The sequence below is a fragment of the Anopheles coluzzii genome, chromosome 2 (assembly GCF_943734685.1).
Source record: "Anopheles coluzzii chromosome 2, AcolN3, whole genome shotgun sequence".
Classification (NCBI taxonomy): Eukaryota; Metazoa; Arthropoda; class Insecta; order Diptera; family Culicidae; genus Anopheles; species Anopheles coluzzii.
Window position 1 is genome coordinate 111,234,640 of NC_064670.1, and position 25,696 is coordinate 111,260,335.

The following is a 25,696-nucleotide window of genomic DNA, read 5'->3' on the forward strand; positions in this document are numbered from 1 at the left end:
GTTTAAGCATGACAGCATCGTAAACAAAACTTAAATTTGGTAATCTAATGTTAGGATATTTGCTAAACGATTACGATACGAAAGCCAAACAAAAAGTTTTGGAATGCACTGATACATTTATAACTTAAAAAGAGAGTAAGAAACCACTGTTTTGTCATCACAATGTTCTATTGAGACACAAGTTTATTTGATTTTACATGGATAGATGCAAGCAAGAAATTAATGGAGATTTTAATGGGATCAACCCGAGAAACCTTTCAATTGTTGAAGATATAATTAACTTGTGAGACCAATTATGGATTATTTTTATTTGTTGTGTGTTATAATGTACAGTGGAGCGCCGTTTATCCGGGCTTCTCGGGACTTGACCTCGCCCGGATAAGCGAATAACACGGATAATGAGTCAAATGATATATTTTATCACCAATTCCTGAATTAATTTTGGAAATTACAAACGGCACCGACAGCAAGCATCCCGCTGCCCGGTTACATACCGCCTACCACAGCCACGTACCAACCGGGAATAAAATAATGAATTGTTGGTGCAATAAAACTCTTACAGTTCCCTTTTTGGACCAGTGCAAACCCCCCCCCCCCCCCCCCACTTGAAATTGAACCACTCTTCCGGCACACGCATGCTCCCATGGCCGTGCGCGCATAATTTCCCCCGTCCGTTCCCATCTTAGCGGATCCGCGCGGGTTTTTGATCTGTCCGCCGATCCACGTTTGATGCACGTTCCATCTCGTGTGCTGGTGCTCGGGCACAAACGTAGCACAAACGTGGTGTCGCGCAAGGAACGCATTTGCTGAATGCTTGAAAATCCCCTCCAGGGTTGCATTTGTGTTGCTTGTGGCCACACAAGCGTTCTCACGAGCGCCCGATGTGTGCGCATAATCGTGTGAAACGCGACCTATGTTGTTCACTCTCACCCGGCCGATGCACGTGATGAAGGTGGCCGCCGTGGCAAAGACAACGAACCGGCGCGCGCACATTATCGTTGGTTCATCTGTCTTCGTTTGGTGCGGGACGATACGGGAGATTTCAGCTTGTGGTGCTTAACTAAGCTGCCCTCGGGCCGTAGACGATCGATAAAGAGCGAAAGCAATCAGGAAGCGGTTGGTGGATGGATTATGCTACGTACAGGGAAGAGGGTGGAGAAGCTCCTTTGGAGAAATATCTGTCATTTGTTACGAACGTACAAGCAATTCATTCCCGGATAGAGAGATAGAGGGAGAAAGAAAGTTGAGAAAAATAATTGCTTAGACATTTTTTTATAAATTAAAAACCAATTCCCTGCCAACTACTTGCATCATATTCAAATGCTCCACCCTTTTGCTCACATACGCACAACCCAATGTAATATGCCCAACCTTGTTTGCAGTCAGTACAAATGTCCGTAAAAAGAAGCAATCAATTGAGATCTGACAGTATTTTTTTACGTAAAATGATCTGATTTCATCGGGAAAGCCCGCTCGTCAACGCCCGATTATCGTGCGCCGGAGCCCACCCAGCTAAACGATTTTATTTCAACAACGCAGCCGAAGAAAACGCGACAGCGGCAACAACAAAACATCACTTTCTAACCGCACCGTACCGAGGTTGCGGGGAACCACGGGGCAAGGCCGCTAAGTACAATTCAATCACAAAAAGCTGTAACTATATTCTGTCTGTTTTTCCCTCCTTTTCGGCGAACCGCTTCAATACAAGCAAGCCGCGTCCAGGCCAGGGGACATTATTCCGCATCATCATTTGCTCGTTGTGCAACAACGGCGAACAACGATGAACATGGAGCGCGATTCGATCGGTTGTGGAGAGGTACAAAGAGAGCGTGTTATGTTTCGCCGCTCCCCCTGGTTTTTTGGGAGGGCTGAAAGAAAGTTCCCAACATTTGTCACACCTTCATCATTGGTGTGCGGCGCGCTGTTTTGGGTTTTTGGAGATCGCGCCCAGCTGTGAGTGCGTAAATCAGTGCCCGCCATCTGATCGAACACAGACGGGCTCGCTAATCTATTTTCCTGCCCCTAGCTGATGCAAACGAACCTGGAGCAGAAAGTAGTAGTAACTTCAGCCAGTTGAAGTACCACTGGCCATCGGGTCAGCCGTGTTATGCGTGTGCCGTTAAAGGCAGAGAGAGAGAGAGCGAGCGAGAAAACCCTTGCACAGCGGAAGTGAGCTGCCAAATCAAAAATGTACTACGACACGACGAGCAAACACACACATCTGGCGACCATTGGGAAGGTGCCAGCTTACCAGTGGAGGACACGACAGAGCAAGAGCACGAAAAACATGCATTGACGAACACCCCACACATATCTTGTGGTCGCGTTTAAATTTGAATAAAAAACAAATTATAAACGAATTATGTGCCCTCACGCATACAACTGTGAGTGTGTGTGTTGTTGGTCCAGAGCGACATGTTTGGTGTGTATGTTTTTACTCCCTGTATTTTTGTTGTTGTTGTTGTTGTGGTTGGTCTCTGCCCTCTGGCACTGGTAACCGCTTTCGCCCGCCTAGTCGGAGAGTGAACTTTTATTTATGATCTCGCAGGTCGGCATCAAAACACCCCGCTGGATCTGGATGGACGGCGTGGATGCCCCACGAAGAGAGATTGCCATTTATTGCAGACCCGAAGTTTTTGGAACACCGGAAGCTGGGCCGTGTAGATCGAACCCGCCCGATAGGCCCCGTTTTGAGAACAGATCCGCTCAAGCGTACGCAAATTGGCAATCTCGCGCATGGTATCTGCAGCCTTGCTAGATTTATGACTTGCTTTCGTAATGAGAATTTGTCCATTTTAGCTGTCCGGGGTTGTTTTGTTTGTTGTTTCAACCGCTGGCGCAGGCAATTGAGTAACACCGGATGCGGCTGCTCCTTTTGCGGTGACAGGTTCCATTAAAGCCGTTTTTTTATTTGCAATTGAAAACAAATTACTTAGCTGAGACAGTAGCTCATAAAGCTATATACTTGATGTATTAATCCCTGGGAATGGCTTAGTCATTTTTTATGGATTACTAAACTGGTCAACTAGAGTTTTGGCATCTTGATCGGAAGGAATGACGCATCTTTAGGTACTCTGCATAATACTTAATCTAACTGTTTGATATTCCGAAATGCTACGTTCTAGATTTGGTCAAACATGAATATATGCAGATTAGACTGTAGATGTGATATCTGACACAAGTTTAACATAAAAGAGTAGCATCAACATTTTATTTTTCTATTTAAGTAACCTTAAGATGGATAATGTAATGGAAAAATTAGTTACTATTATAATGTTCTCTGTGCAGATCTATTACTTCATGCTTAGTAAAGTCATTTATTGATTCAAATTTTAAATTAAACAGCAAGTTTCTTGTGCAATTTCAACAAAACATTTATTTAGCAAACTTATACCCTGATCACTTATCACTTTGATACTGTGGTACCGTCCGTTCGAACTCCAACAGTTCAGAAGTGCTGGTCCAGCTTGCTGTAGCTGTAGCCCGAACCATGTCCATATCCTCCATTGTACCCACCGTGATGTCCGTACACCTGCGGGTGATAGGCATGCCCCACGCGCTTCACGTGAGCCTGAAACCCGTGGTGCTTGTCGGACGTGTACTCAACCACACGCTCCGTACCGTCAGCTTCGTGCAGCGTGTACGCTCCCTTGACGACATCGCCGTCCCGATGTTCCCACTGGCTCTTGTGATCGCCGGTGTGCGGGTCCTTTACGCCATACTCGAACTTGTAGCTCGGATGCGAATAGTAGTCATGATGGCCATGATGCTGCTCCGCACCATATCCGAATCCAGCTTCACCCCAGTACTGGGCCGATGCGGCCACAGCCAGACAGGCGACGGTCAGTGCAATGATCTGGAAATACGAATCAAGATTATCAACTAATGCTTTTGCCGGTCTTTACTATACTGCTACATACCTTGAACATTTTTGCTGGATGTAAAGTTTGGTTGGTTTGCCGTTTGCTACTAGTTGTAAGAACGTTAAGCCGCTGAATGATGGTTACTGGGCGGTTTCGGACCGTATTTATATGGCCCTTAGCTTGCCCACCGAGGACGATTGACAGCTGAGTTCTTTACGAAATGCGAAAGTTTTCCAAAGCCCGGTGAAGCAAAACAGCAGTGGCAAGGTTTTTTTGAAGAACCATTACACGGTTTCACTAATTTGTGGCACAGCTTTGTGACAGAACGGTTTGTGGTTAGGATCATGCGACGGTCAAAATTTGAGCGCGTGCCCAACCAAACTCGGCATGGCTGGAACCGTAAGTTAAAGCACGCAACCATTCCGTGAGCTTTGCGTGAGTGAGTTAGCATCACAAGGCTTTGTGGTAATCGATTTTCACCCTTTATTTGTTAATTTGATCAAAAATCTAAGTTGGTTTTAAAAAAAAACTGTATCACGAACAAAATGTCTACAACTGTAGCCTTCAGAAGCATTGCCAAAGGCTGTGCTTTAAAATTGTTTCGCAGTGATAACAGCATAACGAGGAAGTTTTGCAGCTCTAATTTGCAAGCGTTCAATGTCAGCTCCGGTAGATGAAAGACAACTATATCGTGTTCTATTTTCGGTATTAACAAATGCCACCATCGCCAGCAATATGTGTTGATTCTGTAACCTAAAGAGGATGAGCGTTAGAAGTTTCACAAAGAACCATCGATGGAGAAAACGAAGTCAGTTGTTATCAAGACAGGAAGAAGTGCACACGTAATTCAAGAAGCATATAAGTTTGTGTAAAATATATAGATTTAAAGCTCAATGTTTGAATGAAAGTTATTAGATAAAATTCTTAATATAAGAGTTCATACTTGAGTGTTATTGTTGAGCATCTTCATCACTCTTTGTTACGAGTTTTCATGTAAGTAATTCGAATTATTTCCATGCCGATGATCTATTCATGGTGGTCTAAGGTGGTCTATTCGTTACACACGCAAACTCGGAACCTAAGTAGACGCATACTACAGAATTTTGTATGATTGTGTATAGTATGTTGAGTATTGTACAAACACAATAGGATACGTGTCAATTTCGTTCTGCAAATCTTTGCATATCTTTCCATGAAAAAGTTTTTAAGAGCTATTGTGAAGTGCTGCAAGATACTCCTTCATGATGTTTTGATAACCAATATGAACCTATTAATAGAACTGGAAAAGCAGTAATAACTATGCATTTTTAAACCTAAACTCTTTGCTTTAGTCTTTCCCAAGTATCGTTATCTATTTGAAATCAACGTACAAAGTGAACATATTCTTCTAATGTAACTAACAAGACTCGAATTGCTCTCAGTAACAGCATGTGATCACACTATTGCCTAACTTAATGCCTGCTTAAACTTACATTTTCCATTTCCCGCCATTCCATTTCCTATTGTGCCCACATTATCTCCAAAGCCAAAGTTTTTTATTTTGCAACATAAAAACTCACACCCCACCCAAATACTTTCCCTCTTTGTGGGGTTAATTTATCAAAACCATCCTTAAGCGCTAGCGCTAACGATGCTTTCCACACCGTGCGCAAACGATTAATGCTATCTGTGATGATTGCGCAAAGAAGAAGAAGAAGAAAAAACACTTCAAAACGCAAAGCACAACAATGCTAAATAATTCGATGCTCCTCACGAGCGCTCAATCAGTCTCAACCCGGGTCTCGTTGGGAAAAGCGAACAAAATCGATATTGGAAAATTACCTCTCATTAGACGTATTTTTTCTTTCCTTTTTTTTGCTAGCCTTGTTTTTCGCCCGGATTTGGAATCGTCTTCCATCATCCCGGCGATTGGGCGGCATCGTGCCATTTAAATGCAGCTAATTGCAAGATCATCTTCCCAGTCGGAACGGTTTTCCAATCCTTTTATTTTCGATTTTTCTTCTCTTCGACCGTGGCACATTCCGCAAATTCATACAAACATGGAATGCGATCTTGCAAATGGCAAAGGTAACAAAGGCAGCTCACTTGCTCTGCTATCATTCTCACGAAACAGCGCATAAGTGTGATGATTTTTTTCAAAGGGCAATAAAGGTCTTGGAGAAAAAAAACAACAAAGAAAATTGCAAAAATCGATAAACACCTTCATTCGCGGTAGTCACAAAAAGTTAAAAAAAAGCGAAAATACTCTACGTAAAGCGGTGTTTTAAAAGATGAATTGCTTCCACTTTGTAAAGCCGAACTGCAAACGGAGTCTGCAGCAGAAGTCTGACAAACAAAACAATGCAAAAACACTGCAAAACTCGTACGTACAAACCAGCTCGCTACGATTATCCATCCGCCTGACATTTGGCGAGACCCAATTAATCACCGCAATCCTTCCAATCCACCACTGTTTTCCCATACCAACACCACCCCATGCCGAACAACAGTGGGAAAAGAAACTGCACCGAAAGTGAGTGTAAAATGGGATTTTACAAGGCTGGAAAGGGAATTTGCCATCAACAAAAACACCCCATTGCCATTGGGCTTTTGTTTTGGGGTCCTCATTTCGGCCCGGAACGTTCTTTTTTCCGACAAACAATTCGGGGAAAAAAGACAATACAAATAAAGCGTACGGGAGAAGGAAGCCAACTACCAAAACCACCAACCACCCACTGCTTTTAAAAAGCTCCCACCCACCCCCAGCCCGGTCGGCCATAAAGGCATCTTACAGTGTGGCGGACATTATCTTCCACCCCAAAACACTTTCGTTCATAATCGAGCGAAATTATATAATTGTAGCGTACAAGTGAATGCGAACGAAGTGGAAGAAAAAACAAACACTCACACACACACACACACACACACACACACAAAGACACAGAAAAATGCCGGCAAACTTCCCTCAAAAATACCAAACACAGCTTCCATAAACGAATTATGAGCACACCCGCACACCGCCCTTACGAGTCAGCCACAACCACACGTGCGTTTAAATACTCTTCGCATTGTTCCGAAAGTGTTTAATGGTAGGTTTTCTGTTTTGTTCGGTTGGCGCGGTGGAAAAGCCGCAACACGGAGGAAGTGAGTAACCAGCAATCATCTCACGCGTGCCTTTCTTACGTGATATGCTCCACATAAGTTCCTAAGCTATCGGCCGTCAACTCCACTCAATCGACTCTCGATCAATCGACAGCCTTTTTGGGGATCTCGATTAGCATCGCGATCGTCATCCTTTTTGGGCTACTCCAAGACCGAGCGCGATCGGAAGTGGGTGATAAAGTGGGCCCGATAAGCCTTTTCTTTGATAACAACGTGACTATTTAGCTATCGTTGGAAAACTTCAAAGCCAACGGAGTACATTAGCACGGGAGATGGGGACGACCACCGGCGAAGACGTCGTCGACCCAACACAAGCACCCCCAGCAGTGTACCGGGCAAATAATGATAATGGGTGGGCTAATAATGTTGAGTTGAATTGATCGTAAACATTTGATAAAGCGCGATAATTTCCAATGCCAGAAAAGGCGGGTGGGTAAATGGGGAAGTGAATGTAAAACAGTGCGCCCTTTGCGATGATGGAGTGCATTAGGGCATCGAAGCGAAGGAATATTCCCGAGAAAGGACCCATTAGTCTCTGTGTGTGTGTGTGCGATTAGTGGGCTTAACCATGTAAATTTACAATGGAATTAAATGCTATTTTGCTGTGTTCCGTATTGGTTTTGAGCTGCTTTGCCGATGTGATTCAAATGAAAGCTTACATAAATTGTGCTTATCTGCTCTTTTATCTTGCTTTCAGGTATTGTAAAAATGTTAATAATTCCCTTTCAAAGTAGCCACCGAACCACAAACAAGCACTGCTTATTTCAACCTCCAGTTAAAGCCATTTCGCTTTCATGTGCATGACGACCTTAAAGGTTACCGCATAACAAATAACACCGAAACGGCCAGATAACACAATGCTGCGAAATGGCTTTCCATAGGAATCCCACTCTACTCTGTTCTTCCCGCTTCTCTTTCACCTACCCGCAACTCATTCGTAGGATGGAAAATTAAATCATTGGATAATGAGATAATGAAATGTACTTCGCTATGCGCGCTCGACGGGCGCGTACAGCTCGCCCCAGCTCAAGCCTTGTACACACGTTTGACCGATTTTAATTTAACAAAAAGCACACACTATCAGCCAATGTGTGTGTGTGTGTGTGTGCAGCAATGTGCAACAACCTTGGTGGCCTACATTCGTGCCGAATTCGAATCAACCCAGCGCGAGCAATCAACCGCGCTCCACCAGGGTTCTGATTGGTGGCGTTTTAATTAGGTTTCGCCACGACGTATCGGCTCGGTTCCGATGGGCCAGCCCCGAGATGCTGGAGCGGCAAGGTGCAGTTTGCTCATGCTATGCTGGGGATGTGAAATTCACCTTCGACGGTAAGAAGAACCACCGCCTAGTCCCTCCCTTAAGCGGTGCGACCCGAGGCCAATTAATGTCTGGATCAATTAAGCTTTGCGGTCGGTGTTGGTGTGGCCTTAGTATGTCGTTAGCATCACTTGGAAGGTCGGGTTGCGTATGTTTCACAGGATTTGTAAAATCAATCAACTAATGCAATAGCTGCTTAATATTCATAGTAAGCTCCAATTGGGTATTTATCATAAAAGATTACCTTTAACCCATTCAAGATCTATTTTTTCAATCAAAATCCTTTTTTATACTTTTTATGCACCTGTAAATCACATATTTATATTGTTCATAGATTTTTCGTTTAAATATTAATTCATTTGTTCGTTTTTACTGACTTCTCCATAACTCACTTTTCGGGTTGAACAGAACAATTAAGGTATTCGTAATTTATTTGTTTAATTATTTAATCCATCCCAAGAGTTAACCCTGTTCCTATGTATTATTTAAAAACTTTTTGTTTAGAACAATAATAACTTTATAATAACAAAGAACTAGATTTCCAAAATTTCAAAAATTTTCTATCAACTTCCATAATATATTATCCCGACATCACTGAAGGTTACCTAGGAAGGAACTTGTTTTTATAAAACACAACCTTTTATTGAAAAATGTAAAAAAGAAAAATCATTTCAGGAGAATTTCAAAGGAAATTCACGGAATATTTATTTCTCAAAATCCCTACAAACAACCTAAGTAGAGAAGCAAAACCTAAGTAAGCTTATTTCTTTACGTCTATTTAATCTATTTTCTATGTACAACTCTTCAAACTTCATTTAAAACTTCATTCATTTAAAATCCTAGCAACCCTCCAGCAATAGTAACTCCAATAAATCAGCCCACCTCCAAAAAGGTGCTGAACGTTTAGCGAAATGAATATCAATTAATAACCAGAAAAAAACCAAATCACACACTCTAATCGGCGGTTCGATCAAACAACTGTTCCAAACGACAGGTACCAGCAATAACAAAAATTGAATCAATCAAAACATTAAAGATCGAAACACTCCTCAGGCGTAGAAAGAAAACAGCTTCCCCTACCAAACAAGCCCTCCGGTGACAGACGAACGATCGAAATCGATCACCGGGAAGGGTGTTACCCGACGAATTAACTGTACGAGAAGCGAAAGCAATCCCCCAAAACCCAACCTACCTTAAAGCTGATCCATCCAGCTACAGAGACACTGTGAAAAAAAGGCCGCCGGTCTGGGTGGAAAGGTGTGAACACTCATTAAAACAGCCCTTCGCTTGCGGGAGTCGCGGGATGATCTCACTTTCGCTGCACGATGCTCTGGTTTTTTTCTGCTGCCTAACGTAACCGGCAGCATTTTCCCGCCATCGAATGGTCTTTCGAACTCCGCGGCAAAGGGCCGAACGATCGAGTTTCTCACCATCGATCGTGCACATCATGTTGGTAGTTGTTTTTTGTTCGGAAGCTTTTCCAGCTTTCAAACACCTTTCTGGGTGGTTTTATGACTGCCTTCCTGTCCTAAGCCCGACCATTAATCGCGATTAGTTCACAGCTCACGTTAGTGACCTTTCGTGCCGTTTGTGTTGTTGTTGTTATTTTGTGTGGTCTCCACCTCAAAACTACGGTGGGAAAACGCTAAAAAGCCGAATTGATTCGTTGTGTGATCGACCTGACACTGCCGATTGCGCCAAGCTACTAGGAGCTCTATAAATAGCAAACGATCATCATCAGCTCCCAGGAAGGATGGTGTGTGCGCAAAAGAGTGTCCATAGCAGCGCAAGCCTACGCATATGCAACACTCCACCAAGTGACGTCTTCACACCCCGCCGGATGTCGTTGACCCTTCTCGGGCGCAGCAAAAGGGACCGTTTTGGGCATTGCAGAATTTGCAAACCGGAAATTCCACTTCCAACACACGCAAGACGGTGTGCCCGTGACACAGCGCTACATGACAAACGCTACAAGCGTGTATGGATTAATTTGTACGGCAGTGCATTTTGTGCGCGAAAAGGTTCTTCCTTTATTAAGAACCACACTGCTCCCTATCGTGTCTGCATCTTCGTATCGATGCTGTGGCCCTGGAATTGATGGCGCTGGGGCTTCGGGGTTTGACCAGCGTATCGATCGAAGTGTCGTGGGCGCTTCCCCGCCCCAGGTGGATGGCATCTGTTGCCATCTCGATGCGCAACGAGCATCGCAAACTTGGCTCCTCTCCCTTCGCAACGCAGCGAAGAGGAGTACCAAAGAAGGTGGAGAAGAATTTTCACCATAAAATCATACCTCCAACAACTCCAGCCGAAGTGCCGGAAAAGGGGAGAGCGAATACATTAACCAAAACCTGTTCCAGCCCTGACCAAACCGCTCGTGTGTGTGTGGATGATGCGTCATGCGAACTTCACATTGAAATGGAGGGCTCTTGGAGCTCCTTCTTTAAACTCTGTCCGATTGACTCCCCGAAAAAAAACACTTGACTCCATGAAGCATCTTTGCGATGTGAGGTCCCAAAAGAAAACCAAAATCTGCACACCCATTCCCCAAACAACGCTCAACAAACGGTGTGGCCTTTTGAACTCATCCGCGTTCTCCTGGGGGCCCCCAGGGTGGTTTGCATTTGCAAACTCTGCGCTCCGCCTGTCATTTCGGCCTGCACCTTGCGGCCTACACGGCCGTGCCATTCGAGCGGTAGTAAATTATGACTCCACCGTGCTACTTGTGTGCGCGCATACACCGCCTCGCTCTCCAGAACAGCATCAACAGCGACAACGACGACGTCGCGACACCTACGAAACGTGCCGTATGTGCCGGTTGCACACCTTCCGGTTTCGCTACGTTCCCGGGAGCGAGACGAGCCGTGCTGCTGCAGCAGCAGCAGCAGCAGCGTATTTGCCACCCCATTCCCTGTCTTGAGAGCCATTGCCTTTGCTTAATTTTGCGCTACCCATCAGAAACGAAGGCGGTAATTACGGTGGCGTTGCAGCGGCACAGCTACGCCTCTGTAGTGGCGCGCGAGCGCGCGCGTTGGTTTCGCCGCGTTTTTGCCGTGTGTTTGCGTTGTGACATCCTGTTCCGTGCGCCCGGGCCGAACGAAACCCGGACAGCCCGGTATGAAAGGGTGGTTTTGTTTTTGCTGATTTTTTTTTGCATACTTTTCTTCATTTTTTATGTGGCTGTTTGTGGCGCGCTGTACGTACGGCAAGTACTTTGCTAAACAATTATCTCAAATAGGCCACTTGCGGAAGAAGGTTAGCGAGAATGGGGATGTTTGCTGTTGCTGCAGCCCAGGTTGTGTGTTCACTTTCCACCTGCCTCGTTTACGAAAAGCAGCTTGTGTTAAGTTAATTAAAGCTCAAACGCTTCTGAAAGTGTCTCCGGTTCTTTACTACGGCTCGGAAGGAACGAAAAGCGGGTGCACGATGCCCTCCGTGAAGCAGACGAAAAGACACGTTCATCAGGCATTTCTGTGCTAAGAATCCATTCAATATGAGAAGCTCAACGAAGCAGCAAAACGTTGTTCATTGTTTTTGGATAACAGCTAGTTTATGGTAAAATATAAAGGGGATAAAAGTAATGGCGTTTATGATATGAAATGTTTTGATCTTGTTCAGAATTCTCAAATAAGAGAAGAACTACAAAAAAAACAAGTGCAGATACTTAGATGGGGAACATTTACTTTCCTCAGCCCAAGTAATCAGACTTAGGGTGTGCTCGGGCGTATCAGACATGACATACCAATCTAGTCCATGTCGAGTAGTCTAATTGAACGAGGTCGAGATCGTATGTGCCATCACATCATTCGGCGGAAGAGTGCGTTTTGTGAGGTCCAGAAAGCGTAACAGAGATCGTTATCCCGTTTAAATTCCAGGGCTCTTGTGAATCGTAGGATGCATCATTTTGCAATATTGCCTCTGGTAGAAGAGTTGATACGTCTTGCTCTGGGTACCTATTTTGAGAATACAAACATACTTTGTAAGGATCTCTTCCATGTTAAGCTGTTCTGTTTCATCCAACAGCATTGTACATTCATTCCGTTCATTCCATTAAGGATGAGAAACATAACCTTTGAGGGCAACCAGCCAATCCAGGCAATCCACATGATGATGACCAACGTTAGCACCCCGGTGCCACAAACTCCAGAAATGTTACTACCAAACAAGTCTCTCAATAACACCCCAGACTAGTTCAAACTAGCCACAAAAGTCTAGCTACAAAAAGGAAAACTGATATTTTGGAAAACTCCAGTCTGACCTTGCTGTATATTCCGGATACTAGGAGATTTTGACAGTTTTTTTGACTACATCAAACGAATAGGATCTTTGATCCTCGTTTTCGAATCTGATAAACAATAAGGGCTTTATGGTACGAAAACACAATTATTTAATAGCTTGCTCAGGCAGACTTGTACAAAACAATCCCATTTTAAATGCCATTAAAATTCAGCTTTAACTGATATTCCTACAGCAATCCACCAAATGAGCTTCAGACTGCTTCTTTTTGAAAGCGGTCAATATCAGCTAACAAGATTATTCCGCAATTTAGTTAGTTTATTAGTTTATTTTTGTAATTAACTAATTTAGTTTATTTTTGTAACTGTCAAAAACACAATATTTACATGAACAGTTACCACACTCGACTTCCCCGGTATTTATAGGTCACTGGACCATGTTACTCAATGCTTGTAAGCGGCACTACTTCCCCCCTCAGTTAAAAGGATCAATATTTTGCTGCACTTCTTTTCGGTAACTTGAGCCTAAGCACCCGGTACGGTGCTGGTCCGCTAACCCGGTTTTGTGTTGTTTTGCCTCTGTAAAACTGTAAAACCACAACAGCTACAACTTTACACACATACAGCAGCTGCTAAGGGTGCTGCTTCTTTACTGGTGGAAAACTTCCCCACCCATCACCCCACGTGCGTGGAAAATAAAACAATACACTAAAAAAAAGCTATCCCTCCCGCAACAGCCGCATGGAAGTAAAATATAATTTTTCCACTTTCGTCCATTACACAACTTCTCTGTGGCAGCGGACAGCATCGGTTCAGCCAAATAAATAACGAAAAGCAGAAATGTAACCAGCCGCCGGCCACCCCTGTCGCACCGCAACCGCTGCGAATTGTTACGCAGAAAAACGCTCAGAGGGGGAGGGGAGGGAGGATTTAATTAGAGCCGCAAACAAGCCGAAACAAGACGAGACAAACGTCTCGTCCCGTCCGTTGCTCGTTATGAGAGTTAAGTTCGCGGCAGGTTGCTCCATTCCACACAAGCACAGGTGTTAATTTTATCCATAGATTTGTGAATAATTCACATCGAACAATTGGCGACACGTTGCAATGGTGAATAAAGTCGCACGGATTGATACACTAATCGTCGCGGCAAAAGGTGTAAATCGAAGGAAAGTGGCTTGCTAAGTGGATTTAGCGGTTAGATTTATGTCCGATGTGACTTAACGAGTTTATTCCGCGCATAATAATAATTAGCTTTAGGCGGAGGGCGGATTTTTTTGGGCTAATTTCCCACAAAAAAACTCAACAACAGCCACTGCCAAAATATGTTACACATTCCCGGAAACGTTTAACGCTGATCGCAAAACCATAACACAGACGAAATAGTGAAAATTCCAACCTTTTTCACTAAAAGCAACATCATCTAATGTAGATGGAAAGCCAAAACACTAACAACAGACGGCTCATAATAACAAAAATACGCTCACACAAAGCAAAAGTAATTCAAGCATTCCTTTCTCGTTCCTTTCTTTCTTCTCTCTGATGCCATTCCATTTCATTTTATAGCAAGTTTTTATGGCCCAAAAATGCAAAAAACAAAAGTATAACCAACACCCCATCCCGAAAGAAAGAAAATGCGTTTTTGCACCCCGATAAAATTACACCCGTCATCGTTCCGGCTGACGTGTTCTTTACCGCACAAAAGGAGGAGGATGTTTAATTTTTCATTACGTTTTTTTTTTTCTGTTCGCACATTGTACTCTAATACATTTCTTTCTTTTGAATAGTGCATTTTCTTTCGTTTGGTTTTCATTTCATTTAAACGGGTTTTATTTATTTTAATTGATCTTACCCATATAAATCTTGCCCCACGTGGATGCATCCGTGACGTCACAGGGCGTTCTCTTTCTGGTTTTTGGCCAGCATCATAAACAAAAACTCCCCCTCAGAAACAAAATAATCGCTCGAAAATGTTTTGTTTTGTGTATTCATTTTCCACCTCCCGGGGGGCTCTGCTCTGCCGTGTTGCTTGTTTTTCCACCCGCGACCAGGTGTGAGCTGGAATAAGTTGTTGTGTGAAATGGTGAAATAAACTAATAATTCGGAAAGTATTTATCGAAGAGAAGAGAAGAGAAGAGAAGAAAGCAAAGCACCAAACCAACACATAAAAGAAAGAAGAAATCAATGTAAACACATAATAGAGAAGGGAAAAAAGGAGCTAGCAAAAAGGGCAAAACGGATGGAAAAACTGCCCCAAAGTCATTATCCTCTAATGAGCGCCGAGGGATGGTGCGCGCAAAAACTTGCGCAACACACACACACACACGCTGCCCCTGCCAATCAATCGCTGCCCCAAAAAAGGGAACGCAGCTTAGCATAGCCAAGCTGCATGTGTGTGCGCCCCAAACAATGGCTTACGGGATGTGTTGTATGTGCGCCCTTTTTTGTGTGCTGTTGTTGTTGTTGTGCCAAATTCTGCGCTTGATTAAACGAAAGTGAAAATTCGATCGATTGTGTGTGATCTCGGGCAGCAACAAAAAAAAACATTCGCTTCACGATATTGCTCTGATGTTACGAAGAATTGCATGGTTGCCCTACATTGTGACAGAAGGGTAAAAAATAGGTTTTGAAGTTTTGCAATCACTCCACATCAATTACATAAATATCGAACTGTGTAAGTGGTTTCTTTTTTTTTCGGAAAAAATAATCAACAATTATGACAGTCGTGTTTGATCGATTAGATACACTTTTTCCCATCAGCTACGACACCCATATTTGTGATATCAGGTGACGCAATTGTGATATCAATTGAAGTGCTAATTTCTCACAAACTCTGCTTTCATTTGTAAATACATTCAGTCTGGAGCTATTACAATACCTTGTTTACCTATATGTTCATTGGTTTCGTGATAAGGTTTAACGCTCTTCCCTAATCACATTATCTCCTGCTTCTCCCGGTAAGGCAAAACTACTTCCAATTTAAAACACAGCTCCCGATAGTTATTCAATTATTTTAACTAAAACCCCCATTAAACAAATGAACTCAATTGAATCATTTTCCCACCTGCACAACTGGGAAAACTTTCAACCAAACCACTTGCCCTCTTGCTTACTGTTCCTTTGCTTCCTCTTGAAAGTACACACACACAGAAACGGCCCGTTTAGCGGGTAAACGGTTCCCCGACAACTTCTGAAGACGAGGGGGGTGGAGCGGGTCAAGCACAACAACCCAAACCGCAACCATCATTACATAAATCGGTTGCTACGGGCCCTAGACCGTTTAACTGGCCACTCGTTCCAGTTGAAAAAGGGTCGGCTAAGCTCGAACAGCACCACAACAAAAAACGGATTCCCTTTGAATCGGATCCATTCAGAGTTGGAGGCGACTCTTGAACTAGATCTCGTCACTTAAGCTGTGAGGGGCTTCTTTCTCTTTCGCTGTTCGTTACACGCCATTCCTTTCCCTTCTCGAGCACTGTTCAATACAGCCCGCTGATCAGATGACGATGATCGTAGCAGATTACTTCCGGACGTAATTATTTGCTAACCGTTTTGCGCTGTACCCTTCCCTCGGGTCCATCGAGGTACATCGAGCCCGATTTGTCGGTCTGTCTGAGCGATTGGGTTGAAGTAGAAACGAACACAAAAAATAGAAGTAGCTGCAGCAGCAGCAAACCTGATCGTGATCAGGGCTTTGCGCGTCTCATCAACTACTGTGTTGATGCTGCCAGCAGCAAACGAGCAAACTGTGTAATGCTCGACTTCCTTGCCAAACCCTTGCTGTGGCTGGTTTTTGCTGCCTGCAAGTTCCATAACGAGCGATAGGCTTAGATCACCTGTCCACATGCGACGGGGCGCGATCGTCCAGTAATGTCCAGCAGCCGATACGTTACCGATCGCTGAGTCTTACTCGCTGGGGGCGCTGTGGCCTTTTCGGTTGTGCCCAATACGGCACAGCCGGCGGATCAGTTTCGCGCGTGGCAACACAGCCGCAAACGCGGCAGTATCTAAGCTTAGCTAAGTTGTCCGAATTGACTTCCCTTTTCTGAAGGGGAGCCTAGTGAGCCTAACGATCGAGCACGGAAAGGAATGGAGACGCATCCTCTCCGAGCAAAAGCAAACCAAACACACACGAGCACACAAAAGTCGTGCAGTCGGCAAGGTCAAACACGGAGCACAGAGCGACAGGCACCCTGAAATGTGGCTCCATTAGCCCATCGTCACCCTCTGCCACCGCTCTGTCCACGGGTGACAGATTTTCTCAGCAATAGCAAGCGACTACGCGATCCCTAGCGATCTGGCAAGGCAATAGGTACCATTTATGGTACTTTGACCATTTCGAGCTCCTCCAAACAAACAAACAAACAAACAGCCCCATGCTATGGGTGCGCGCAGGGTCGTCACCTGAGGCAGACATTGTGCACTCTATTCTGTTCCGCATTGGAAAACGACGGGCGGGCTAATGGTCGCCCTGAAGGTCCCTGCACGGATATTTTACACCGAAATTAATTTAAATTTTCAACCACACTCCACCTTCACTGAATTGGTTTCCCTGTGGACAGTTCAATTTATAGCGTGTGTGATACATTCCTTAGCGCAAGTAATGCACTCTTTGCGGCTCTATTTCACACCTCACACAAGTTTACGAGTCTCCACTAAACGATAATTGTCTTACCAAACATTCCCAACCGTACCGAACGGTATTCTAATATGGACGATGAGGGGGTAATGTGCTTCGAGAATGGAGCTCCAACACCGAGCCAATCAAACACGCAACTTCTAACTGTTCGCCAGACACTGGCGACAGTCACCCTTCGGGGAGGACAGAAACTTGTTCATTACGTTCACTGAACTGCCCTTTTCTGGACGGGGTTGCCGATCATGATCTGACGCCATCGCCGGTGCCTCAAGTCCACCAGCAGGCTCAGACTTAGGCCCAGACGCGCCATAATTAATTCATAAACAAGTGAAGGTGCTATGCACACCTCTAGTCGCGGTGATGGCTGGGCACCTGAGAAGAATATTGTCCTATCGGTTGGACTGACGAATCAAACACCGAACAAGTGGGTGCAAATTGCACCAAAGCAGAGACCTGCTATTGGCAACTGGACGTACCTCACGATTTCACTAATGATGCGCGGTCAGATTGCCTAATAAAACTTTGGTTCATTCTGATGGTGTTTGGGATTGAGATGAAGCACGGGTGGTGGCACTCCCGTCGGTGCTGTCTGCGGGTTGGGCTATCTTTCGAGGTCATCTGAAGGTCAACAGCGCTCTCAAAGGCACGACGATGCTTCGGCATGAATTCGCACAATTGCACAAGTGCCGCTTGTGATCGAGATGCGGGGTTTTTGTTTTTGACTTGTTAGGCGCCAAGTAACTCTGAGATCTTGAGTTCTCAATTTAAGCATTTTTTTTATTTAAAAGGTTATAAGTGTTACACGATCAAATACATAAACAAGTCCTTGGAGCATCATTAGAGAGACGATTGTCGAGTTAGACCTGCTATTATCCCTGCTATGGACCAACAATATCCCCTATGTCTTTGCGTTGACTTGAGCAAGTCCACAAGAACCTCATACTAAAATGTATTCCCTCGAACTTGTTTGCCGTAAAAACGCATAATCATGCATGTTTCATATTTGACCTACACAAACTTCCACCCAACAACACCAACCTTCGGCTTTGCTTCCCTCCTCCATTGAACATCCTTCTGCTCCACCAAGCAAAGGTCACCCGTGGAGTCACCCGAAAACCCGGCCTTTTGGTTTGCCTTTTGCTCTGCCGCCTTTGTTGACATCACTCTAGCAGCAACCTTCAGCATCTCCGCGTGTACCGTGTAGCTTTGTACCAAAATCAACTAATCAAACAGTACCGCGACAAACAGTACAGTGTTTGCCAATACCCATGACGGTTAGAGCCATCCACTTTTATACCCGTTTAGCAGTGCCTTCATTTTAGTCTTCACCCCGAGTTCTATCGCGTGGCACGATGATAGATTTCGAAAGCAAACTGGCCTCAAAAAAATAAACAATCCACTGGTGCCCGGACTGTGCGAAAACTAGCATCGCAATGGTAAATGGGAGCAAAACATACATCCCCAAGCACACTGGCAGCAAAGTAAAAGCCGAACGAAAACGGCACTCGCTTGTCGCATACCTCGGTTGCCATTTTACGGTGCGTGTCCACCGAACGAGAAGCTTGATAAGTAACATTAGCACATACGAATCACCTATGGTGTCTTTTCAAATTCGCACCTAAACGTCCGAGGAAGCGATGGGACAGGGGAGCAGCGGCAAATCTTCACCGAAACAAAACAGCCCACAAACTGATAGGCCGAGAGTGAGAAATAAGTGGCTATAGGGAGGAAAAATTAATATTCATGACTTGGCTGGTTGTTTATTTTCGGACACGGGCTCGGGATCAACTGTTGGAGAGAGCCGCGCCAACAGTTCAAGAAGATGGAAGAGCTGCCGCAGCCACCGAGATCGGTTTTAAAAGCCTCCGAAAAACTCCGTGCGACAGCTTTGCCGAAGCTGTGCAGATCTAACGGCCGGCATCATGGGTCTAGCGTGCGCGCAAACATTAAATATTTACCCAAACGGACACGGTTGTCAGGTGGTACGAAACGGTTTAGCTAGCGAACGATATCGCAAGTGTGATCGTGTATGCAAAACCCAAAAGCAAGGGAACCGACAGAGGAAGACAAAAAATAAGCATCCAAAAATCTGCCCCATACCTGCGACAGCGGGGTTCGTCGCTTGGGGTTCGTGGCTGTAGGTAGCATTGTTGTCGTTCGTTTGCCTATCAGCAAACTGCGGGAGGAATGTTCGTTACAAATTACGTCACCAAAATACCCTCGATGCTCGAAGGATCGATCGAGGAGTTTGATTCTGCTTTCGGCGGTGATGATGATGGTGGTGGTGGTGGTGCTAGCCTGTTCGTGAAGGTCTTGTTTTGCTTTCCTTCTTCCTCGCATTCATCTTTTTCGGGAAGCTGCTAGATAGAAACGTGCTGGACGGTTGGTACCGAACGAATCTGCCACCGTACGGGCGCTCAGTTTTTGGCAGCTCGTGAGCGTGATCGGTCGTACAACAGGTAACTAAGGTTAACAGGCAGCATTCGCAGCATCTTTCTTTGAAAAAAAAAATAATGTAGAATAATAATTTTTTTATTGACCACTTAAAAGGTCTCTACAATTTAAAGCAAACGACCAGTACACGTTAAGAATTTGCCCACCATTTAATGAGCCGTCGTTGTGCCACCCGCGATCTAGGTCAAGCGCGCGGTTGTTCGCAATATGGGGCCATCGGCCTCCTTTCCACTCGGCTCACAATCAAAACAAAGAATGCGAAACCCAGCATAATCCATCCCCTTATCCCATCTCACGCAAAGGTGCTCATTTGGTCTAACGTTTTGATTGCCTTCCCCATTCCCATTTCAGGCTCAGCAGATCCGATCACTCAGAGTGGAGCACTGCCAGTCGACTCCGCCACGAAACCCGCGCACTGATCCTTACCGAAGCCCGGCGCGCACAGTGATATAGTGATACCACCTTCGCCCGAAGGGTGGGTTGTGGTGTGGTTCGCTTGCTGTGCGCTCTAATGATACGCTATCGAGTATCGGAACGCAACCATCGGCAAGGGATCACCGCGTGCTGATAGCAGCAGCAGCAGCATCAACATCAGCAAAAAAAAGCGGACCCAGGGCAACATTAATCATTCGGAACTGGGGCTCTCCCTGGACTGGCCGCCGGAGGGTCGCCGCTAGTGTACGCGGCGTCGATTTATTTACTGCGTGCACCAAACGGGAGGAAAGAAATTTAGAACGGGCGCAACGGAGCAACCAGATATATGCCGATCGACACCGATCGCCTCCAGGATGAGCACGAACTCGCCCGGAACGCCGAAGAAGTGCCGGCTGATACTGCAACAATGTCTCGCGATCCAGCTGACCAAGCCGGGCAACCCGCCCGAAGACTTCTGGATGTACGACAGTGGCTACACGATCTTTCAGGTAAGATCTCCCCTTTTCGACTTCCCCAAGCAAATGATTTGTGTGTGTGTTTGTGATTGGTAGTTGGAGCTGGAGAGATGATCGCGATCGGTGCAATTTCCACCGATTGGATACGATCGTGTATGGGTTGGAAGGTGTTTTTGTTTTATGGTGCGACACGACGTGTGCAGTGATTGCATTTCTGCTATGCCAATAACCTTTCTTTCTTATCTGGTGTATCGGTGTGCTTGGAATGGTTTTCAGTGTGGTGAAAAGAAACCGGCATAAGCTGCATTTTAGTTCACATATAAGTTCAGCTTTGATGATTTGAGTGATTTTCATAAAATAAGATAAGGAATGTTTAGTGCTGTCGTAATTTAAATCGGTTCCTTTCCATTTTTAAACTGCTGAATTGAAAATAAAAAAATGGGTAAACTATGAGTTGTATTTGATAATGTACATTACATTTGCTGAAGCTGAAATGTAGCTCATGTACCTCATCTTTTGAGGCATCAAGTATTTCAGTGTATCTCAACTGTTTTCTCCAATTTCTCCTATTTTCGCTCCATTGTCATGAAATGCTCCAAAAACACCTTTTAAAAAGAGTTGAATTTCGTAATACTCAAAATCTTGTCTAATACGTAAATCTCGTCACACCAAGAAGATGTAGAAGAGAAAGTAAACAAATGTCTAGTATTATGAAGACATTTTTCAGTTTTTCAGCTACATATAAGCCAGCACATTTTCGGTGGTGAAATGAGTTATTTCACTTTTTGTCTCTGGAATGGATTAACCTCATTATGCGAGGCTTTACTGTATAATTAATGCAATACTCTTAAAATTTATCTTTCAAGTTATCACAAAATATTACTCCGTTTGCCAGTCTTGAGATGAACAATGTCTGTTAGAAATTCTTTAATTATATAATACATGCTTCGAAACATGTAGAATGTCTTTGATTTAGGTACAAGAACATTGTAAAGAAATAAATCTAAAAAATCTGGGCAAAATAATTAATTAAAATCATTCAAATGAACTGTTAATGATGAATAGGCTAAGCAACACATCTCTTACTCAAAACATGTCCATTAAATATTTGTTCACCTTTAAGATATATATATTTTTTTGCAAAGCTAGGAGCTCGGAACATCTGATTCATAATATTAGCTTAAGCATAGCTAACCTTGCCATTGCTTCAAACTTCACTTTTATCCTTGCAAGCTAATTAAAACATGCTCGTCACTTTCTCCTTCAATTTAAAATAGACCCGTTAGGTCTGCCTCCCCAACAACCCTCCCCTCATCTTGAACATGTTTCCCTCAAGCCAAAAACGATCTTGCACTTGTGCTATTCGCAAGCAAGCTTATCAAGAATGCAAATCGCTTTCATCAGTTGCAACACCTCACCCAGCTGCATCCTACTGCATCCCAGCATAGGGGAAAGTGATCACACTTCTGCCTCAAGATTCATGCCCCCCTCCACCTCAGCGTGAAGTGACAGAATAAATTATGCAATCCGGTTCCCCCCCGTTAACTACCCTCCAGTCCTCCAGCTTCCTCCGGTTCCATCCGCATATTGCAAACATAAACAAACATTAAACTAGAAACATCCGGATGCAGCATTCACTCGCATTCGCCCGCTCCATTAGTTGGTCCGTGCACTTCTTTTTTCCGCCTTATCCGATCCGTTAAATAAGAGCATAAAAGCATCAAGATAAGCTGCACACGCATTGTTATCAACGTGCAAAACGGTACCCCGTTCGGTGTCGCGTATCGGTATGCAATAATCACACACACTCACACACAGACCGTTTGTCTGTAGCTTTCCTCCGGTTTTCGGTTGGCCGGCGACGACTAGTGACAGCGACAAAACGGAAATCGCGGCTGGAATTGTGATGTTCCACCTGCTGCCACAAACCACACTGCCGGCGAGTTTAAATAGAGAGAGACATAGCAAAGAAAAAAGACCTCCCCGGACTAAGTGATCCTCTATTTACACACTTTTACATGCAATTTAATGCACACACCATTAGCTCGACCGGCCGGGATGCACTCTGATTGTGGGGTTTGCTAGCTTTACCGGCAGAGGTGTTTTTTCCGTTTTGTCTCTTGTTTCTTTCTCACAGCACTCGGTAATGGGGAGCGTGTTTGTCTTACTGTTTTTCTAACTGCATTTCATTTGCCTGATGTTTTTATTCGCTTTAAGTGACGAAGCCCTTCGTGGAAACGCAGTTTCTCGCAATTTTCACAATATTTCTTCCACTGTCTAAACTAATTTGAGACTTTTTTTAAGGGTTATAGTTTACATTTTAATCCTTAAAATTGGAATTTAATGTACACAATTTTAATGGAAGCAATTTCTCGAATTATTTGGCAACTTTTCTCATAACTTTCTTCACCAGCGTCAAACAAAAACACATGAAAAAAGCCCTTCCTCCATGGAAGTGGGTTCGGTTTCCGATCAAGATCAAGTTTGCGCAAGCCCTTCCGCCCGATGGGGCGTTTTCCACGATGCAAACGAACAATTACTGCAACATAACACATTAATCGTTGCGGAAAAGCCCAACCTTCTTCATCGACCCCACAACATCCGAAACCGGTCTTTAGGTCAATTATTTGTTCGCACGTTTCGAACGTGCATGCACCTAGACATTGCATGTAGGTACATCCTATTGCGCATTAAAGCACTGGAATTATCTCACTTTCCTCCGTTTGACGGACCGTACGGACGGGAAATAAATTGTACCGTGTATTTTTTTTTCAACTCATTTGCTGACCATTTCTCATTGGTTTTATCCAACAATTGTACGGGGAAAAGGTGGCATCCGGACACGATCTCACGATTGTACATCTTGAGCAAACAGAAAAAAAAGAAAGGATGTAAAAGCCCCTATCATTTTGTGTGCACAAAAGAATTGTTCTCGTTTTATGGCCAAGAACGAACCATTTCTTGGATACTGCTCCAAACAGATCAGATTCCGATTTTCCCAACCTTTGCTTTGCTGGCCATTTTTCCACAGCATATCATGGCTAGTGTTGGCACTCACTGCGCCGCTCTTTCTCGGTGGGCGTAGCAATTACACCGATTGCTAAATAACAGTTCATTATTGATCTCACTTTAAGCCAACGATCAGGGTTGGCGTGGCCTTTTTTTCTTCGCCTTTAATTCATTTTCACCACCACCACCTTGTACCGATCCTTTTATTTGCACTAATCTGATTAATTGCTTCACGCTTACGAGCGCCGGTGCAATGGAAAATCAGAGAAATGGTTGATGAGCGTGACTACACTGTCATTAGAAGCGTTTTGGTATGCCTGGTTTTGATCGGAAATCAACGCTCGATGCACTCGTTGCTGGTGATCATGATGTAATCGAGGGTTAATTGGAATGATGATCAATCAATCGAGTGACGTAGTTATAAAATATTGTAAGGACAAATCTGTAGGTTTGCATTTCATTTACATTTGCAAGCAAATTAAATTGAAATTTTAAAATATTTTAGTCCTTCGAACCGGATTGCCATCCCCAATGTAGAATTATTCATAAAAGACAATCCATAAATCAATAGCGTTATTGTACCTATCATCATAAAACTCTTACCCTACCACAGAAATGGCGTTTCATCTCATCTTATTCACCCTCAATCAAAATAAAACAATAATTTCCTTTTAAGCTAATAAAGCTTTCTTCCCGGGCACGCATGTTCACCCGTACCCGTACCGAATCGCCTGCAATCAAATAAAACTCGTATGACATCACCTGAGGGCACTGAATACAAGTGTCTCAGCAAGTTCTTGACAAACAGACAACACGGAACAAACTACAATTGTTTGCCCGAAGCTAATGCCCTAACCTTTTGGCGTTCTTTTTTTACATGTTGTCATCCCTTGGGTACGTATGCATGCATGTTTCCTACGAAATTGCACCAACCGCTAACAGACAGAGATCTGCTCGTGCGGTGGAAACGATACCGAAGATATAACTGTTACTTGCTTGCGCGGTTTATTTCCCGCCCCTTTCTCACCAAACCACACAAAACTGTGCTGAGTCGTCTCAGCTGTGTGAACGACCTGTAGAATAAACAAAACACTGCTGCCCCCTTCGCTCACTGCCTACTATGGGAATCAAATTTTGCGCCCATATAACATTTACAGCCATCTGAGATCTTAGTTAGATAAAGCGGTTAAGAAGAGGAGGGACTCACAAACAAACAGCGTACGCTCAAGAGGAAAACAAACAAAAACGGTTGTGTGCAAAAAGGTTTGGAAACGGCTTTTGGGAGACCACTCACTCCAACCCTCCACTTTCAGAATGACCGGAAATTGAACGTACTATAAACAACGAACCCGAACTCTACAACAACCACTACAGCAGTGCGCTAAACGGCCCACTGTTTTGTGGAAAGTTGGCAAGTGTTTGCGAAAATTTATTGATTTTTAGTGTACTGCCCGCCCAGGAGCACATCCAGTCGCGGGCAGGATACATTGCATTTGCTGTACTCACCAATACAATAGCACAACACACACACACACCCCGACACACTTAGCAGGGAATTCTAACCACCGTTGTGGAAAGACACAGGCAACTAAGATAAACTACATCAGAGCAAACTTCTGTTGCTCATCTGCTTTCTTCACGGTAATCCGATTTCGTCCTCTTACTACTGCCCGCGGGTTTGCACAACTCCATACACATCGCAGTGTGCGTTGATTATTGTACGTGCTTTTGCTGTCCATTCCCTGTCGAATTCTAGTCGACGACCGTATCGAGGCATTTTCCCCATTGCAATGTTTGACTCACCAAGATGCTAGGGAGCAAACGCACCCTGTGTGTGTGTATGCGTTTAACGCGAATGTCCCTGATTTGTCGCTCTGAAATTGCTTACCGGCGAGGAGGGCCACAACCCTCGCATGCATATGGTGTACGCATTTCCCGGGTGTAAATGGTACATTCGCTTTAATAAGAAGATAAATTAAACACATACAACACAACCAACCTGGGAGTAAGAAAATTGGGGGAATCTGCTGACGGAAGATGATGATGATGATGATAACCGTAATGATGATGATGGTGATAGCAATAGTTAGGAGAGGAAGATCTTTGTATGGAGGAAATGTGATTGATTATATTTAACGTTGGCGTTGACAGGT

General features: G+C 44.2%; 2 protein-coding genes across 3 annotated transcripts in view; one reads left to right on the forward strand and one right to left on the reverse strand.

The window, feature by feature from the left end:
* Positions 1–25,696, forward strand: part of LOC120948923 (mucin-17) — an 87,821-nt gene that overhangs the window by 52,088 nt on the left and 10,037 nt on the right. For both annotated transcript variants that reach the window (XM_040365786.2, XM_040365788.2), the window contains exon 5: positions 19,996–20,567. In XM_040365786.2, coding sequence (XP_040221720.2) covers positions 20,433–20,567 — 135 coding nt within the window. In that variant the 5' untranslated portion in view covers positions 19,996–20,432. The remainder of the gene's footprint in view (positions 1–19,995; positions 20,568–25,696) is intronic.
* On the reverse strand, positions 3,363–12,345 carry LOC120948924 (pro-resilin-like). Its single transcript, XM_040365790.2, has 3 exons — positions 12,296–12,345; positions 3,921–4,074; positions 3,363–3,856 (listed from the first exon to the last, which is right to left on the reverse strand). The coding sequence occupies exons 1-3, from the start codon at positions 12,343–12,345 to the stop codon at positions 3,449–3,451; spliced, it is 612 nt and encodes a 203-aa protein (XP_040221724.2). The 3' UTR covers positions 3,363–3,448.

Excerpts from the sequence above, each read along its gene's own strand:
- LOC120948924 (XM_040365790.2), bottom strand. The coding sequence starts at position 12,345 with ATGCTGTTGGATGAAACAGAACAGCTTAACATGGAAGAGATCCTTACA. Across the intron at positions 4,075-12,295 it reads ATGGAAGAGATCCTTACAAA|AACTCAGCTGTCAATCGTCC; the intron begins GTATGTTTGTAT and ends CATTTCGTAAAG. Across the intron at positions 3,857-3,920 it reads ATCCAGCAAAAATGTTCAAG|ATCATTGCACTGACCGTCGC; the intron begins GTATGTAGCAGT and ends TCGTATTTCCAG.